The sequence below is a fragment of the Pristiophorus japonicus genome, chromosome 14 (assembly GCF_044704955.1).
Source record: "Pristiophorus japonicus isolate sPriJap1 chromosome 14, sPriJap1.hap1, whole genome shotgun sequence".
NCBI lineage: Eukaryota > Metazoa > Chordata > Chondrichthyes > Pristiophoridae > Pristiophorus > Pristiophorus japonicus.
In genome coordinates, this window is record NC_091990.1 from 110,335,694 (window position 1) to 110,353,950 (window position 18,257).

Genomic DNA, 18,257 nt, shown 5'->3' on the forward strand with positions numbered 1-18,257 from the left:
CCAACTACGCCTACATCCTGCGAATAAATATAAAAATAAAAAATGGCTCATCTGGCGGAGAATTATCTTGCCTTTCAGTTGTCACGTTGATTGTAAGGGTTTGTAACAAGCCCTGCATCGAAGTATGTTAGTTTAGTGACACAGCCAAGACACAGTAAAAATTATTTTCGCCCCTTTTTATAGCCCAGTTAGCGCCTCCATTTTAAATTGTGCTGATTACTGCGATTTATTTGCAGGATGGGAACACGAGGAACAGGAGGAGGCCATTCAGCCCCTCGAGCCTGCTCCCCATTCAACGAGATCATGGCTGATTTGTACCTCAAATCAATTTTTCCGCCTTTGCTCCATATTCCTCGATACCCTTACCCATCAAAAAGCTTGAAAGCTCCAATTGACCCCCTGGCATCCACATTTTTTGGGGGATAGAGTTTTCTAGATTTTCAGTACCATTTTGTGTGAATAAACTGCTTCCTGGTTTCACTCCTGAATGGACTGGGCTCTAATTTTAAGATTATGTCCCCTCGTTCTTGATTCCCCCCATGACACTTGTGAATTGGATAAATTCTTGGAAGGGGAGAAAATGTGGAGGGCTCTGGAGAAAGAGCAGCTGTATTTAACTAATTGGATAGCCTCGATTGGAACATAAACACCGACATGGACTGGTTGGGGCGAAAGGCCAGTTTCTGTGCTGTATATTCTATGATAGCTCTTCCAAAAGGGCCCGCACTGGCATGATAGTCTGAATGGCCTCTTTCTGTGCTGCAAGATTCTATGAGCGACATTATGAAGTGAATTACCAGGCAATACTCACTCAGATTGGCGGTGGCATTGTCCCAGTCTTCAGCGATGATGGGCGTTGTGCTCGGGACTGCAGTCACCCGCTGCTTCTGCGGAAACTGCTCAGCGTTGTCCCAGTGATTGGACTGCGGAAGTTTCCCCGGAAGAGTCTGGTACTTGCTCTCGTCCAAGTAAGGCTTGCTCTATTGGACAAAGACAACAGACCGGCAATAAATATCTGAGCCATCACAAAGATACACACAAAATTGATGGGTGGGAAAAGACCAGTTGGTCCTGATTGATTCCTGGGATGAGAGGGTTGTCCTATGAGGAGAGATTGAGTAGACAGGGTAGATGCTGAGAGGATGTTTCCCTGGGCTGGGGAGTCTAGAACTAGTGGGGGGACAAAGTCTCAGGATAAGAAGTTGGCCATATAGGACTATGAGAAGGAATTTCTTCACTCAGAGGGCGGTGAATCTTTGGAATTCTCTACCCCAGAGGGCTGTGAATCCCTAAGTTGTTGAGTATATTCAAGGCAGAGATCGATAGATTTTTGGAGTCTAGGGGAATCAAGAGCTATAGGGATCGGGTGGGAAAGTGTAGTTGAGGTGGAAGATCAGCCTTGATCTTACTGACTGGCGAAGCAGGCTCGAGGGACCAATTGACCAACTCTCTGTCCTAATTCTTATGTTCTTGTGTCTATCAAGCCTGTCCCACACCTCACGATAGTTGGAGCATGGTGTGAAACACTTCCTCCCTCCTTCACCCCCTCGCCCCAGCCACAGAATTCTTCTGGGAGAAGCAAAAGTGAAAAAAATACCGGGTCAATAAGGGAAAAAAATACTCTGGGAAAATTCCTCTCTGACCCTCCCCCCATACCTCAACCGGTCGAGGAGATCACACGGACGAAGTGTTATCTATAAACACACTGCTACGTGATGCGATCTTTGTCCCAGTCAGGAAGCGGTCCAGCTCCCTTATGAAGGCATGCTGAATGCTGGAGCTCCAGAATACTGCACGCCAGCGCTCCCGAGTCTGGAGTCCCTCTCGTTGGCGAGTCGGGCACGGAGATCAGCTCGTAGGATTCCCGGGCCTCCGGATTTTCCCAGCCATTGAAATCATTGGACACACGATGGGGGACTTTCCAGATCAGGGCCTGACTGTCCAATCTGTGCTCCCGTTGAACCAGGATTGGAGTCTCAGTTTCTGGGTTGCATGGGAATGCTACATATAACTCAACAATGCAGGGCTTGTGTAAACAACAACAACTCTTTTATATAGTGCCCTTAATGTGGTGAAATATCCCAAGGTGCTTCACAGGAGTATTATAGGACAAAAAAATTTGGCACAGAGCCACATAAGGAGAAATTAACGCAGATAACCAAAAACTTGGTCAAAGAGGTAGGTTTTAAAGAGCATCTTGAAAGAGGAGTAGAGAGGCGGAGGTTTAGGGAGGGAGTTCCAGAGCTTGGGGCCCAGGCAACAGAAGGCACGGCCACCGATGGTTGAGTGATTATAATCATAGATGCTCAGGATAGAATTAGAGGAGCGCAGATATCTCGGGGGGGTTGTGGGGCTGGAGGAGATTACAGAGGTAGGGAGGGGTGAGGCCATGGAGCGATTTGAAAACAAGGACAAGAATTTTGATATCAAGGCGATGCTTAACCGGGAGTCAATGTAGGTCAGCAAGCACAGGGGTGATGGGTGAGCGGGACTTGGTGCGAGTTAGGACATGGGCAGCTGAGTTTTGAATCACCTCTAGTTTACTTTGGGTAGAAGATAAACATGACTAATTTTGCAGCAGGGATCATCCGACAGACGTTAGGCCACTCATGTACATATTCGGGGGCCCAATGTCTGCTTTAGGCGGCCACCTGGGTACACCGGAAAAAAAAAGCCCCCGCAAATTTCACCAAGAGACAAAACTGCCACAGATTGGTCCCAAGGTGTCCCGTTGCTAAATTAGCATAATTTGGGCCTGTTTTACATCTGGAAAATGGACCCAACACATACCCTCCACCTCCATTTCTTCAATCATCATCATAGGCAGTCCCTCGGAATCGAGGAGGACTTGCTTCCAATCTTAACATGAATTCTTAGGTGGCTGAACAGTCCAATACGAGAACCACAGACTCTGTCACAGGTGGGGCAGATAGTCGTTGAGGGAAGGGCTGGGTGGGACTGGTTTGCCGCACACTCTTTCCGCTTCCTGCGCTTGGTTTCTGCATACTCTCTGCGATGAGACTCGAGGTGCTCAACACCCTCCTGGATGCACTTCCTCCACTTAGGGCGGTCTCTGGCCAGGGACTCCCAGATGTCAGTGAGGATGTTGCACTTTATCAGAGCGATTTTAAGGGTGTCCTTGTAATGTTTCCTCTGTCCACCTTTGGCTCGTTTGCCATGAACGAGTTCCGAGTAGAGCGCTTGCTTTGGGAGTCTTGTGTCAGGCATGCAAACTATGTGGCCTGCCCACCGGAGCTGATCAAGTGTGGTCAGTGCTTCAATGCTGGGGATGATGGCCTGGCATAGGACGCTGATGTTGGTGCGTCTGTCCTCCCGGATTTGTAGGATCTTGCGGAGACATTATTAGTGGTACCTCTCCAGTGACTTGAGGTGACTACTGTACATGGTCCATGTCTCTGAGCCTTAGAGGAGGATGGGTATTACTACAGCCCTGTAGACCATGAACTAGGTGGCAGTTTTGAGGGTCTGGTCTTCAAACACTCTCACAGGGGCAATGGTGACTTTGCTCAATGTGTCCTAGTTTTACGTCCCCATAATCTGCAAAGTGGCTCAGGGTCATGGTCTTAACTGGGCCTCTAGATCACCAGGGGGGCAGGAATCAGCTCCGAGGGAAGGGAGAGAAAGTTAGAGTTGCCCATCAGCCGGAATCATCGCCCAACGGCGGGAGCCTGAGCACAAGTCACTCTCCGCCCTTGCGCCTGGACGAGTTCTACAAAAACAGGGCGACTCAAGGAAGTCGGCCTTGGCCTGCTGAGAGAAAGACTATATTTCTCTCCCGTGACCTCGGCCAATATTTTCCCCTCAACCAACATCACTAGATTATCCGGTAGTTATCACTTAGCTGTTTTTGGGATCTTGCTGTGCGCAGTCTTTCTTTTATATAGTGCATCAGTTCTTATCCGTTCGGAAACTTTGCATCCGGGCATAAGAACATAAGAATTAGGAGCAGGAGTAGGTCATACAGCCCCTCGAGCCTGCTCCACCATTCAAGAAGATCATGGCTGACCTTCAATCACAACTTCACTTTCCCGCCCAATCCCCATATCCCTTGATTCCTCTAGAGTCCAAAAATCTATCGATCTCAGCCTTGAATATACTCAACAACTGAGCCGATGTCATGTATTCAACCAGCATTATAACCCATGTATAATCTGACCTAAGTTGTACACTGTGAGAACAAAGACCATTAGGTGGTGAACTTGTGGGAGACACTCCTAACCTGGATCTTCAGGTATAAAAGGGGAAGCTCCACCCACTTTCATCACTTGAGTGCTAAGGAATAAAGGACAGGTCACAGACTGACCTTCTCTCAAGCATGGGCCTCGTGTGCATTTAAACTGTATAGTAAGGACATATTAATGGCGACGAGGATGGGATTGGCACTTTCATGGGGGCCAAGGTACTGATTCACATATACCCGGACACCAGGCCAGTACACCACAAGGCCAGAGCAGTGCCATACGTGATGCGGGAAAAGATAGAAGGTGAATTGGACCGCCTGTTGAGGGAAGGCATCACCTCGCCAGTCGAATTCAGTGACTGGGCGAGCCCAATTGTGCCGGTGCTCAAGGCGGAAGGGTCGGTCAGGATATGTGGTGATTACAAGGCCACCATCAATCAGGTGTCACTCCAAGACCAGTACCCGCTACCGAGAGCGGAGGACCTCTTTGCGACGCTATCCAGTGGCAGACTTGTTTCAAAATTGGACCTGACCTCAGCTTACATGACCCAGGAGCTGGCGAATGAGTCGAAGAAGCTGACCATCATCATGACACACAAGGGGTTGTTTGAGTACAACAGATGTCCGTTCGGGATTCGCTTGGCCGCCGCGATCTTCCAACGAAATATGGAAAGCCTTCTCAAGTTGATTCCAGGGACGGTGTTTTTTCAGGACGACATCCTCATCATGGGTTATGATACTGAAGAACACCTCCACAACCTGGAGGAAGTGCTACGCAGGCTGGACCGGTAGGCATGAAAAAGGTGAAGTGCGCCTTCCTAGCTCCAGAGGTAGAATTCCTGAGGATGAGGGTAGCAGCAGACAGGATCAGCCCTACTGCGTCCAAGACGGAAGCGATCCAGAGAGCACCCAGACCCCGTAACACGACGGAGCTGCGTTCGTTCCTGGGGCTCCTGAACTATTTTGATAACTTTCTTCCCAAATTGAGCACGCTGCTAGAGCCGCTACACGTGCTCCTACACAAAGGTTGTGAATGAATCTGGGGGGACAGCCAGGAAAGGGCTTTTAATAGAGCACGCAATTTGTTATGTTGCAATAATCTGTTAACGCTATATGACCCATGTAAGAAACTTGTGTTAACGTGCGATGTGTCGTCCTATGGTGTCATGTGTGTGTTGCAGCATGTCAATGCCAAGGGTCAGTTACAGCCAGTAGCTTATGCCTCCAGAAGTCTGTCCCAGGCAGAAAGGGGCTACGGGATGGTAGAAAAGGAGGCACTTGCATGTGTATATGCGGTAAAGAAAATGCACCAGTACCTGTTTGGCAGGAAATTTGAGCTGGAGACAGATCACAAACCCCTAACGTCCCTTTTGGCCAACAACAAGGCCATAAATGCAAACGCATCGGCCCGCATACAGAAGTGGGCACTCACGTTAGCCGCCTATGGCTATACAATTCGGCACAGACCGGGCACCGAAAACTGCGCCGATGCACTCAGCAGGCTCCCACTAGCCACCACTGAGGGGGCTACCGAGCATGCTGCTGAGATGGTCATAGCTGTTGAAGCTTTCGGAAGCGAAGGCTCACCCGTGACAGCCCGTCAGATTAAAGTCTGGACAAATAGAGACCCGCTATTGTCTCTCGTCAAGAAATGTGTCCTGAATGGGGACTGGGCAGCCACGTACAGGGCATGCCCTGAGGAATTTAAAGCATTTCAAAGGCGCAGGGATGAACTCTCGATTCAGGCCGTGTAGTCATGCCCCAGATGGGCAGAGAGGTGTTCATCAGGGAACTCCACAATGAGCACCCGGGCATTGTCCTGATGAAGGCAATTGCCAGGTCACACGTTTGGTGGCCAAGGATAGACGCAGATCTGGAACTTTGTGTTCGCAGGTGCAACACGTGTGCCCAGCTGGGCAATGCGCCCAGGAAAGCCCCCCTTAGCCCGCCAAGCCTTGGTCATGCATCCATGTGGACTACGCAGGTCCTTTCATGGGAAAAATGTTTTTGGTTGTAGTAGACGCCTACTCCAAATGGATAAAGTGATGAAAGTGGGTGGAGCTTCCCCTTTTATACCTGAAGGTCCAGGTTAGGAGTGTCTCCCACAAGTTCACCACCTAGTGGTCATTGTTCTCACAGTGTACAACTTAGGTCAGATTATACATGGGTTACAATGCTGGTTGAATACATGACAGCCTCCACAGCCCTCTGGGGCAGAGAATTCCAAAGAGTCACCACCCTCTGAGAGAATAAATTTCCCCTCATCTCAGTCCTAAATGGTCGACCCCTTACCCTGAGACTGTGACCCCTGGTTCTAAACTCCCCAGCCAGGGGAAACATCGTCCCTGCATCGAAGACGTAACCGGACCCAAGATACCTTAATTATGAATATTAAGGCTGTTCATGGGAGCTTGCTGTGTGAAAAATTCATTACCACGTTTGCTACATTAAAGCAGTGACTGCACTACAAAATAAAACCGTACTTCATTGGATGTAAAGGGCTTTGGGACGTCCTGAGGTTTTGAGAAGCACTGTCTTTCTATTGCAGTTGAGAATTTAAAATTAGTTCAAAACATCTGACCTTGAAATCTGTCAGGTTGTTGTAAGAAAAAAAAAACAACTCAGTCACGAATGTCCCTTTAGGGAAGGAAATCTGTTGTCCTTACCCAGTCTGGGCCTAAACGTGACTCTAATCCCACACCAACGTAGCATTGCATCAAACCTGCTACCCAGTGGTTCCAGAAGAAGGTAGCCCACACCACCTTCTCAAGGCAACCAGAGAATGGTCATTAACTGGTCCTTGCCAGTGACGCCCACATCATAGAAATTTACAGCACGGCAGGAGGCCATTCGACCCATCGTGTCCGTGCCGGCCAACAAAGAGCGATCCAGCCTAATCCCACTTTCTAGCTCTTGATCCGTAGCCCTGTAGGTTACGGCACTTCAAGTGCACATCCAAGCACTTTTTATGGGCTTAATTTTCTCCAGTGATTTGTGCCGGTTTTTTTGGAGCAGGCTGCTTTTTCTGGCCTAACTTAAAAATCTACAGATTCCCCAATCAAATTGCACCAGCGTAACTCATTTTGTTACATTTTTTGTAGGTAAGTTTTTTTTTCATCCATAGGGGGCGCAATCAGCCACCTACGCCAATTCTGGTCAGTTAGTGAACTTTGGCCAGCTGGTAGTTACTCCATTTCTGCTTAAGCCAGCATATGTGGCCTCTCGAGAAAACCCTTGCGGGGAGTTAACGGGATCGGCGCAGGTAAGTGCATCCGGAGGCCATTCGGCCTGGGCTAGGGGTGGGAAGCGGAGTGGTCCGGGACCGGCACTCACTCGGAGACCGGAGAGAGTCGGCGGGGGAAGGAGCGCACTGACCGGTACTCACTCAGGGTCACAGCGGACTGGGACCGGTACTCACTCGGGGCCACAGCGGACCAGGAATGTACACACTCGGGGTCACAGCGGACCAGGAATGTACACACTCGGGGCCACAGCGGACCGGGAATGTACACACTCGGGGTCACAGCGGACCAGGAATGTACACACTCGGGGCCACAGCAGACCGGGAATGTACACACTCGGGGCCACAGCGGACCGGGAATGTACACACTCGGGGCCACAGCGGACCAGGAATGCACACACTCGGGGCCACAGCGGACTGGAACCGGTACTCACTCGGGGCCACAGCGGACCAGGAATGTACACACTCGGGGCCATAGCGGACCGGGAATGCACACACTCGGGGCCACAGCGGACTGGGACCGGTACTCACTCGGGGCCACAGCGGACCGGGAATGTACACACTCGGGGCCACAGCGGACCAGGAATGCACACACTCGGGGCCACAGCGGACCAGGAATGCACACACTCGGGGCCACAGCGGACCGGGAATGTATACACTCGGGGCCACAGCGGACCAGGAATGTACACACTCGGGGTCACAGCGGACGGGGAATGCACACACTCGGGGCCACAGCGGACCGGGAATGCACACACTCGGGGCCACAGCGGACCGGGAATGTACACACTCGGGCCACAGCGGGACCGGGAATGCACACACTCGGGGCCACAGCGGACCGGGACCTGCACACACTCGGGGCCACAGCGGACCGGGAATTTACACACTCGGGGTCACAGCGGACCGGGAATGCACACACTCGGGGCCACAGCGGACCGGGAATGCACACACTCGGGGCCACAGCGGACCGGGAATGCACACACTCGGGGCCACAGCGGACCGGGACCTGCACACACTTGGGGCCACAGCGGACCGGGAATGCACACACTCGGGGCCACAGCGGACCGGGACCTGCACACACTCGGGGCCACAGCAGACCGGGAAGGCACACACTCGGGGTCACAGCGGACCGGGACCTGCACACACTTGGGGCCACAGCGGACCGGGAATGCACACACTCGGGGCCACAGCGGACCGGGACCTGCACACACTCGGGGTCACAGCGGACCGGGAATGCACACACTCGGGGCCACAGCGGACCGGGACCTGCACACACTTGAGGCCACAGCGGACCGGGAATGCACACACTTGGGGCCACAGCGGACCGGGAATGCACACACTTGGGGCCACAGCGGACCAGGAATGCACACACTCGGAGCCACAGTGGACCGGGAAGGCGCTCACTTGGGGCCACAGCGGACCGGGAATGCACACACTCAGGGTCACAGCGGACCGGGAATGCACACACTCGGGGCCACAGCAGACCGGGAAGGCACACATTCGGGGTCACAGCGTTCCGGGAATGTACTCACTCGGGGCCACAGCAGACCGGGAATGTACACACTCGGGGTCACAGCGGACCGGGAATGTACACACTCGTGGTCACAGCAGACCGGGACCTGCACTCACTCGGGGTCACAGCGGTCCAGGACCTGCACTCACTCGGGGCCACAGCGGACCGGGAATGTACACACTCGGGGTCACAGCGGACCGGGAATGTACACACTCGGGGCCACAGCGGACCGGGAATGCACACACTCGGGGCCACAGCAGACCGGGAATGTACACACTCGAGGCCACAGCGGACCGGGAATGTACACACTCGAGGCCACAGCGGACCGGGAATGCACACACTCGGGGTTACAGCGGACCGGGAATGCACACACTCGGGGCCACAGCAGACCGGGAATGTACACACTCGAGGCCACAGCGGACCGGGAATGTACACACTCGGGGCCACAGCAGACCGGGAAGGCACACACTCGGGGTCACAGCGGACCGGGAATGTACACACTCGGGGTCACAGCAGACCGGGAAGGCACACACTCGGGGTCACAGCGGACCAGGAATGTACACACTCGGGGCCACAGCAGACCGGGAATGTACACACTCGGGGCCACAGCAGACCGGGACCTGCACTCACTCGGGGTCACAGCGGTCCGGGACCTGCACTCACTCGGGGTCACAGCGGACCGGGAATGCACACACTCGGGGCCACAGCGGACCGGGAATGTACACACTCGGGGCCACAGCAGACCGGGACCTGTACTCACTCGGGGTCACAGCGGTCCGGGACCTGCACTCACTCGGGGTCACAGCGGACCGGGAAGGCGCTCACTCGGGGCCACAGCAGTCCGGGAAAGCGCTCACTCGGGGCCACAGCGGATCGGGAATGCACTCACTCGGGGCCACAGCAGTCCGGGAAGCCGCTCACTCGGGGCCACAGCGGACCGGGACCGGTACTCACTCGGGGTCACAGCGGTCTGGGAAGGCGCTCATTCGAGGCCACAGCGGACCGGGAATGTACACACTCGAGGCCACAGCGGACCGGGAATGCACACACTCGGGGCCACAGCGGACCGGGAATGCACACACTCGGGGCCACAGCGGACCGGGAATGTACACACTCGGGGCCACAGCGGACCGGGAATGCACACACTCGGGGCCACAGCGGAGCGGGAATGTACACACTCGGGGCCACAGCGGACCGGGACCGGTACTCACTCGGGGTCACAGCGGTCTGGGAATGCACACACTCGGGGCCACAGCGGTCCAGGAAGGCGCTCACTCGAGGCCACAGCGGACCGGGAATGCACTCACTCGGGGCCACAGCGGACCGGGAATATACACACTCGGGGTCACAGCAGACCGGGAATGCACTCACTCGGGGCCACAGGGGGCCGGGAATGTACACACTCGGGGCCACAGCAGACCGGGAATGTACACACTCGGGGTCACAGCGGACCAGGAATGCGCTCACTCGGGGCCACAGCGGACCGGGAATGTACACACTCGGGGTCACAGCGGACCGGGAATGTACACACTCGGGGCCACAGCGGACCGGGACCTGCACGCACTCGGGGCCACAGCGGACCGAGAATGTACACACTCGGGGCCACAGCGGACCGGGAATGCACACACTCGGGGCCACAGCGGGACCGGGAATGCACTCACTCAGGGTCACAGCGGACCGGGAATGCACTCACTCAGGGTCACAGCGGACCGGGAATGTACACACTCGGGGTCACAGCGGTCCGGGACCGGTACTCACTCGGGGTCACAGCGGTCTGGGAATGTACACACTCGGGGTCACAGCGGACCGGGAATGCACTCACTCAGGGTCACAGCGGACTGGGAATGCACTCACTCAGGGTCACAGCGGACCGGGAATGTACACACTCGGGGTCACAGCGGTCCGGGACCGGTACTCACTCGGGGTCACAGCGGTCTGGGAATGTACACACTCGGGGTCACAGCGGACCGGGAATGCACTCACTCAGGGTCACAGCGGTCCGGGACCGGCACTCACTCGAGGCCACAGTGGACCGGGAAGGCACTCACTCGGGGCCACAGTGGACCAGGAATGCACTCACTAGGGGCCACAGCGGACCGGGAATGTACACACTCGGGGTCACAGCGGTCCGGGACCGGCACTCACTAGGGGCCACAGCGGACTCGAAAGGCGCTCACTCGGGGCCACAGCGGACCGGGAAGGCGCTCATTCGGGGTCACAGCGGACCGGGAAGGCGCTCACTCGGGGTCACAGCGGACCGGGAATGTACACACTCGGGGCCACAGCGCACCGGGAATGTACACACTCGGGGCCACAGCGGACCAGGAATGCACACACTCGGGGCCACAGCGGACCGGGAATGTACACACTCGGGGCCACAGCGGACCGGGAATGTACACACTCGGGGCCACAGCAGACCAGGACCTGCACTCACTCGGGGCCACAGCGGACCGGGAATGTACACACTCGGGGCCACAGCGGACCGGGAATGTACACACTCGGGGCCACAGCGGACCAGGACCTGCACTCACTCGGGGTTACAGCGGACCGGGAATGCACTCACTCAGGGTCACAGCGGTCTGGGACCGGCACTCACTCGGGGTCACAGCGGACCAGGAAGGCGCTCACTCGGGGTCACAGCGGACCGGGAATGCACTCACTCAGGGTCACAGCGGACCGGGAAGGCGCTCACTCGGGGCCACAGCGGACTCGAAAGGCGCTCACTCGGGGCCACAGCGGACCGGGACCGGCACTCACTCGGGGTCACAGCGGACCGGGACCGGCACTCACTCGGGGTCACAGCGGACCGGGAAGGCGCTCACTCGGGGTCACAGCGGTCTGGGAATGCACACACTCGGGGCCACAGCGGTCCAGGAAGGCGCTCACTCGAGGCCACAGCGGACCGGGAATGCACTCACTCGGGGCCACAGCGGACCGGGAATATACACACTCGGGGTCACAGCGGACCGGGAATGCACTCACTCGGGGCCACAGGGGGCCGGGAATGTACACACTCGGGGCCACAGCAAACCGGGAATGTACACACTCGGGGTCACAGCGGACCAGGAATGCGCTCACTCGGGGCCACAGCGGACCGGGAATGTACACACTCGGGGTCACAGCGGACCGGGAATGTACACACTCGGGGCCACAGCGGACCGGGACCTGCACGCACTCGGGGCCACAGCGGACCGGGAATGTACACACTCGGGGTCACAGCGGTCCGGGACCGGTACTCACTCGGGGTCACAGCGGTCTGGGAATGTACACACTCGGGGTCACAGCGGACCGGGAATGCACTCACTCAGGGTCACAGCGGACTGGGAATGCACTCACTCAGGGTCACAGCGGACCGGGAATGTACACACTCGGGGTCACAGCGGTCCGGGACCGGTACTCACTCGGGGTCACAGCGGTTTGGGAATGTACACACTCGGGGTCACAGCGGACCGGGAATGCACTCACTCAGGGTCACAGCGGTCCGGGACCGGCACTCACTCGAGGCCACAGTGGACCGGGAAGGCACTCACTCGGGGCCACAGTGGACCAGGAATGCACTCACTAGGGGCCACAGCGGACCGGGAATGTACACACTCGGGGTCACAGCGGTCCGGGACCGGCACTCACTAGGGGCCACAGCGGACTCGAAAGGCGCTCACTCGGGGCCACAGCGGACCGGGAATGTACACACTCGGGGCCACAGCGGACCAGGAATGCACACACTCGGGGCCACAGCGGACCGGGAATGTACACACTCGGGGCCACAGCGGACCGGGAATGTACACACTCGGGGCCACAGCGGACCAGGACCTGCACTCACTCGGGGTTACAGCGGACCGGGAATGCACTCACTCAGGGTCACAGCGGTCCGGGACCGGCACTCACTCGGGGCCACAGTGGACCGGGAAGGCACTCACTCGGGGCCACAGTGGACCAGGAATGCACTCACTAGGGGCCACAGCGGACCGGGAATGTACACACTCGGGGTCACAGCGGTCCGGGACCGGCACTCACTCGGGGTCACAGCGGACCGGGAAGGCGCTCACTCGGGGTCACAGCGGACCGGGAATGCACTCACTCGGGGTCACAGCGGACCGAGACCGGCACTCACTCGGGGTCACAGCGGACCGGGAATGCACTCACTCGGGGTCACAGCGGACCGGGAATGCACTCACTCAGGGTCACAGCGGACCGGGAAGGCGCTCACTCGGGGCCACAGCGGACTCGAAAGGCGCTCACTCGGGGCCACAGCGGACCGGGACCGGCACTCACTCGGGGTCACAGCGGACCGGGACCGGCACTCACTCGAGGTCACAGCGGACCGGGAAGGCGCTCACTCGGGGTCACAGCGGACCGGGAAGGCGCTCACTCGGGGTCACAGCGGACCGGGAATGCACTCACTCAGGGTCACAGCGGACCGGGAAGGCGCTCACTCAGGGTCACAGCGGACCGGGAAGGCGCTCACTCGGGGCCACACTGAGCATGCGCATCCATTTTAGCGACGTCAAAAACGTAAGTTTTTTTCCCGCGCATGCGCAGAAGGCCCGGCTGCGTTTTTCGGCGCAGATAGCAGGCTCCACCCTCTGAGGTGACTGGCCATGCTGCGTGGCTCCGGATTGTAGTATAAAGATTGAGGAACGTTTGGTCATGTTTTACTGGCGCATTTCTGGACCTAAAAACCCAGCGTAACTCTGGCAATACGTCAGAAAACGGGCTTGGGCAAAATTGAGTCCTAACTGTGGTGAGGGTTTCTGCCTCCACCACCCTTTGAGGCAGTGACTGCCAGACCCCCATCACCCTCAGGGTGAATACATTCCCCCTCAACTCCTCTATAAACCTCCTACCAATTACTTTAAATCTATGCGCCCCAGTTATTGACCCCTCTGCTAAGGGAAATAGACCCTTCCTATCCACTCTATCTAAGCCCCTCATAACTTTATACACCTCAATTAAATCTCCTCGAAGCCTCCTCTGTTCCAAAGAAAACAACTCCAGCCTATCCAACCTTTCCACATAGCTAAAATTCTCCAGTCCTGGTAACATCCTCGTAAATCACATCCCGGGAAGGAGTAAGAAAACAAAGATGAAGCTGATCAGAAACATTCTCATGCCCCAGAACCTTGCAGAAAGAGACAGAAATAAAATTAATATTGTGTTAAGACACTCCAGAGATTTCATTTCGGAGAAGCTCTGCTCAGTTTGAAATGTCAAACAAAACTAACATTCCCACAAAGCACACATACATGTATGGACAATGCAGTGATAGGACGACCAGTAGACAGGAAAATAGGAGCAGCAGAGAGGTGAAAGGTTAAATAAATGAGTTAATACCTCAGACTGTGTGGGTTCTTCACTATCCCAGACTGAGAGCTGTGGGGTTGCAGAAGGAGAGAGGAGGGGTGGGGGGGGAAAGTAGAATCAGTACATGGATCGATGGAAAAACAAAATTAATAATGACATCTTGTTAGTATACACGGCTAGCCTGGCACACAGAACTGGAGTACACAGCGACACCAATGATACTCGGTTTTGCATTATCGTTATGTATTATTATACAGAAGGGATATCCTTGCTTTGGAGGCAGTTCAGAGAAGGTTCACTAGGCTGATTCCTGAGATAAAGGTTTGTCATATGAAAAAAGGTTGAGCAGGTTGGGCCTGCACTCATTGGAGTTTAGAAGAATGGGAGGTGATCTTATTGAAACATATAAGAGTCTGAGGGGGATTGACAAGGCAGATGCAGAGAGGATGTTTCCCCTCGTGGGGGAATCTAGAATTAGTGGGCATAGTTTCAGAATAAGGGGTCGCCCATTTAAAACAGTAATGAGGAGGAATTTCTTCTCTCTAAGGGTCGTGAATCTTTGGAATTCTCTAGCCCAGAGAGCTGTGGAGGCGGGGGTCATTGAATATATTTAAGGTGAAGATAGACAGATTTTTGAACGATAAGGGAGTAAAAGATTATGGGGAGCGAGCAGGGAAATGGAGCCGAGTCCATGATCAGATGAGCCATGATCTTATTGAATGGCAGAACAGGCTCCAGGGGCCGTGCGGCCTGTTCCTGTTCCAGGGGCCGTGCGGCCTGCTCCAGGGGCCGGGTGGTCTGCTCCTGCTCTAAGGGCCGTGCGGCCTGCTCCTGCTCCAGGGGCCGGGTGGCCTGCTCCTGCTCTAAGGGCAGTGCGGCCTGTTCCTGCTTCAGAAGCCGGGTGGCCTGCTCCTGATCGAGGGGCTGGGTGGCCTGCTCCTGCTCCAGGGGCTGGGTGGCCTGCTCCAGGGGCCGGGTGGCCTGCTCCTGATTGAGGGGCTGGGTGGCCTGCTCCTGATCGAGGAGCTGGGTGGCCTGCTCCAGGGGCCGGGTGGCCTGCTCCTGATTGAGGGGCCGGGTGGCCTGCTCTTGATCGAGGAGCTGGGTGGCCTGCTCCTGATCGAGGGGCTGGGTGGCCTGCTCCAGGGGCCGTGCGGCCTGCTCCTGCTCCAGGGGCCGGGTGGCCTGCTCCAGGGGCCGTGCGGCCTGCTCCTGCTCCAGGAGCCGGGTGGCCTGCTCCAGGGGCCGGGTGGCCTGCTCCTGCTCTAAGGGCCGTGCGGCCTGTTCCTGCTCCAGGGGCCGGGTGGCCTGCTCCTGATTGAGGGGCTGGGTGGCCTGCTCCTGATCGAGGGGCCGGGTGGCCTGCTCCTGCTCTAAGGGCCGTGCGGCCTGTTCCTGCTCCAGGGGCCGGGTGGCCTGCTCCTGATTGAGGGGCTGGGTGGCCTGCTCCTGATTGAGGGGCTGGGTGGCCTGCTCCTGATTGAGGGGCTGGGTGGCCTGCTCCTGATCGAGGGGCTGGGTGGCCTGTTCCTGCTCCAGGGGCCGGGTGGCCTGCTCCTAATCGAGGGGCCGGGTGGCCTGCTCCTGATCGAGGGGCCGGGTGGCCTGCTCCTGATCGAGGGGCTGGGTGGCCTGTTCCTGCTCCAGGGGCCGGGTGGCCTGCTCCTAATCGAGGGGCTGGGTGGCCTGCTCCTGATCGAGGGGCCGGGTGGCCTGCTCCTGATCGAGGGGCCGGGTGGCCTGCTCCTGATCGAGGGGCCGGGTGGCCTGCTCCTGCTCCTATTTCTGATGTTCTATATTATGGACATGGAAGTTCTGAGTCTGGGAGGAACACTCCTGAAACATGCTGCATCTGTACAAATCCCAAAAAGTCACAGTCAAGAGAAGTGCAATATCTTTTTGGAGGAAGAGAGTTCCAGATTTCTACTACCCTGTGTGTGGAAAAAGTGCTTCCTGACCTCATCCCTGAACGGCTCTAATTTGAAGATTATACCCTCCATCAGCCATGGCTCAGTGGGTAGCACTCTCACCTCATGGTTCAAGTCCCGCTCCAGAGACTTGAGCAGATAATCTAGGCCGACACAATCCAGTTCAGTGCATTGCACGTGCCGACCCCCTTTCCGCCCGGCGTGTGAAATTACCCCGCGGGAGCGGATTGGCCACCGCTTGGTGTCCCCGACAGCTTTCACCGGCGGGAAGCTGTATGTGGCTAGGTGGCGGCTCTACCCTTAAAGCGGAGGGCGCACTGCCGTGGCCGCCATTTTATTTTAATACTCGGCCGACTTTGTGATCGGCCCGACAATGGCGACCACGGGTTGGGCCGGGCCTCCAACGGGCGGCCGGGCACCCCCTCTTGGGTGCCTGACCACTGGCCCAGTCAAAGCCCTCCCTGGTGGCCCAGTGGGTGCCACTAAAGTGGCTGCAGAGCTCGCAGCGACCCTCCCCTTTAACTGAAGGGGAGGGACCAAGTGACGCGTCAAAATACTCATTTAATTCAGTCGGTGCGCCCCCTTTGGGACAGACGGCAATTTCCACCCCCCTAAAATGCAGACTTTTCCCACACACCCCTACTGACCCCTCAGTACGAGCGAGCAAGCGGTCAGTGCACTCACCTTCTCGGCCCGGCCGCTGTTCAGCTCCTCCAGACTGCTCGAGGCCTGCCGCTGCTGTATCCTGTGGGATTCCAATAAAGACAAATAATGCCCACAGTGTCAATGCTGTATAATCAGTAAATCATACTCACCGTGTGTGTCTACAGAGAAACCCTGCACAAATAGCAGAACAGATCGGCTGTCCTTCCTGCGATCTCAGTACTTTAACCAAGCTTCGCTGCTCCCCTGGAGGACTCTGTAAGGGCACTGTGCATGGGGGCTTCCCTGCAATGAGCTCGTCTTGTTAGGTCCTGAGGGCGACTAGGCGCTAATTAACATCAGTTTCTCTAGACAGTTGCTTCTCTGCTCTCCTTGGGGAGGGACCAGGTTATCTCAAGGTCTGAGGTGTGGTGAATGGTGGGGTCTGTTAGCAAGGGGTGTGGGGAGTGTACGTGTGCATGGGGAGTTTGCATGGGGGAGGATGTGTGAGTTTGTGTGTGTGGGGTGGGGGGGTGTATGATTGTGTCCCAGGATATGTGAGCATGGGAGTAGATCTCCGGGTTTCACATGACGGGGGATGTTGAGCCCATGAATGAGATTCTGTCCCCTTAAGTGATAAATAAATCTCGTGTCCTGCGCACTTCATTAGAGATGTTACCTAGACACAGGTACACGCACACATGGCCCTACACACACAAAATGACCTGTGCCTATTGCTATTTCTCCTCAAGAAGTACTCTGCAGTGGACGGGATAGAACAGGCTGGGTTAAGAGCTGAAGCCCACAACTTAGACCCCACACCATCCATGAACACCACCAGCAGGCGATCAGGTATCACATTCTACTCCCCCACTTGACTCACCAATGCCTGTGTACCACGACTTCATCATCGGGAGAAAGGTTACTTCCAGGATGAACCCCTGCGTTTCTGAAATACAGAGAAGGCCCACTCAGCATTCGGAGTTGTGGAGGCTGAAATCGAGACTGCCTCACTGTGCACTGACCAAAGCAAAATGCAAAGCAACCGAGCTTTAGATAGGAAGGGGTGGTGGGGGGGGGGGGGCCACCGGACCCAACAACTGACACTGGTCCCGTCAATACTTCTCAACTATCTCTGCCCCCCTCCAGCCCCACAACCCCTCGAGATGTCTGCGCTCCTCCAATTCTGCCTCTTTTGCATCCCTGATTTTAATCACCCCACCATTGGCGGCCGGGTCCTAAGCTGCCTGGGTCCTAAGCTCTGGAACTCCCTCCCTAAACCTCTCCGCCTCACTACCTCTCTTTCATCCTTTAAGACGCTCCTTAAAACCTACCTCGACCTGCCCTAATTTCTCCTTATGCGGCTCGGTGTCAAATTTGTTATCTGATAATACTCCTGTGAAGCGCCTTGGGAGGTTTTGCCAAGTTAAAGGT

At 56.1% G+C, this 18,257-nt stretch overlaps 1 protein-coding gene across 2 annotated transcripts in view; it reads right to left on the reverse strand.

Moving 5' to 3' along the window:
• ppfibp2b (PPFIA binding protein 2b) overlaps positions 1-18,257 on the reverse strand; it is a 290,466-nt gene that overhangs the window by 79,291 nt on the left and 192,918 nt on the right. For both annotated transcript variants that reach the window (XM_070899493.1, XM_070899494.1), the window contains 4 exons: positions 17,707-17,772; positions 16,866-16,926; positions 14,284-14,322; positions 812-980 (listed from right to left, as the gene is read on the reverse strand). In XM_070899493.1, coding sequence (XP_070755594.1) covers positions 812-980; positions 14,284-14,322; positions 16,866-16,926; positions 17,707-17,772 — 335 coding nt within the window. The remainder of the gene's footprint in view (positions 1-811; positions 981-14,283; positions 14,323-16,865; positions 16,927-17,706; positions 17,773-18,257) is intronic.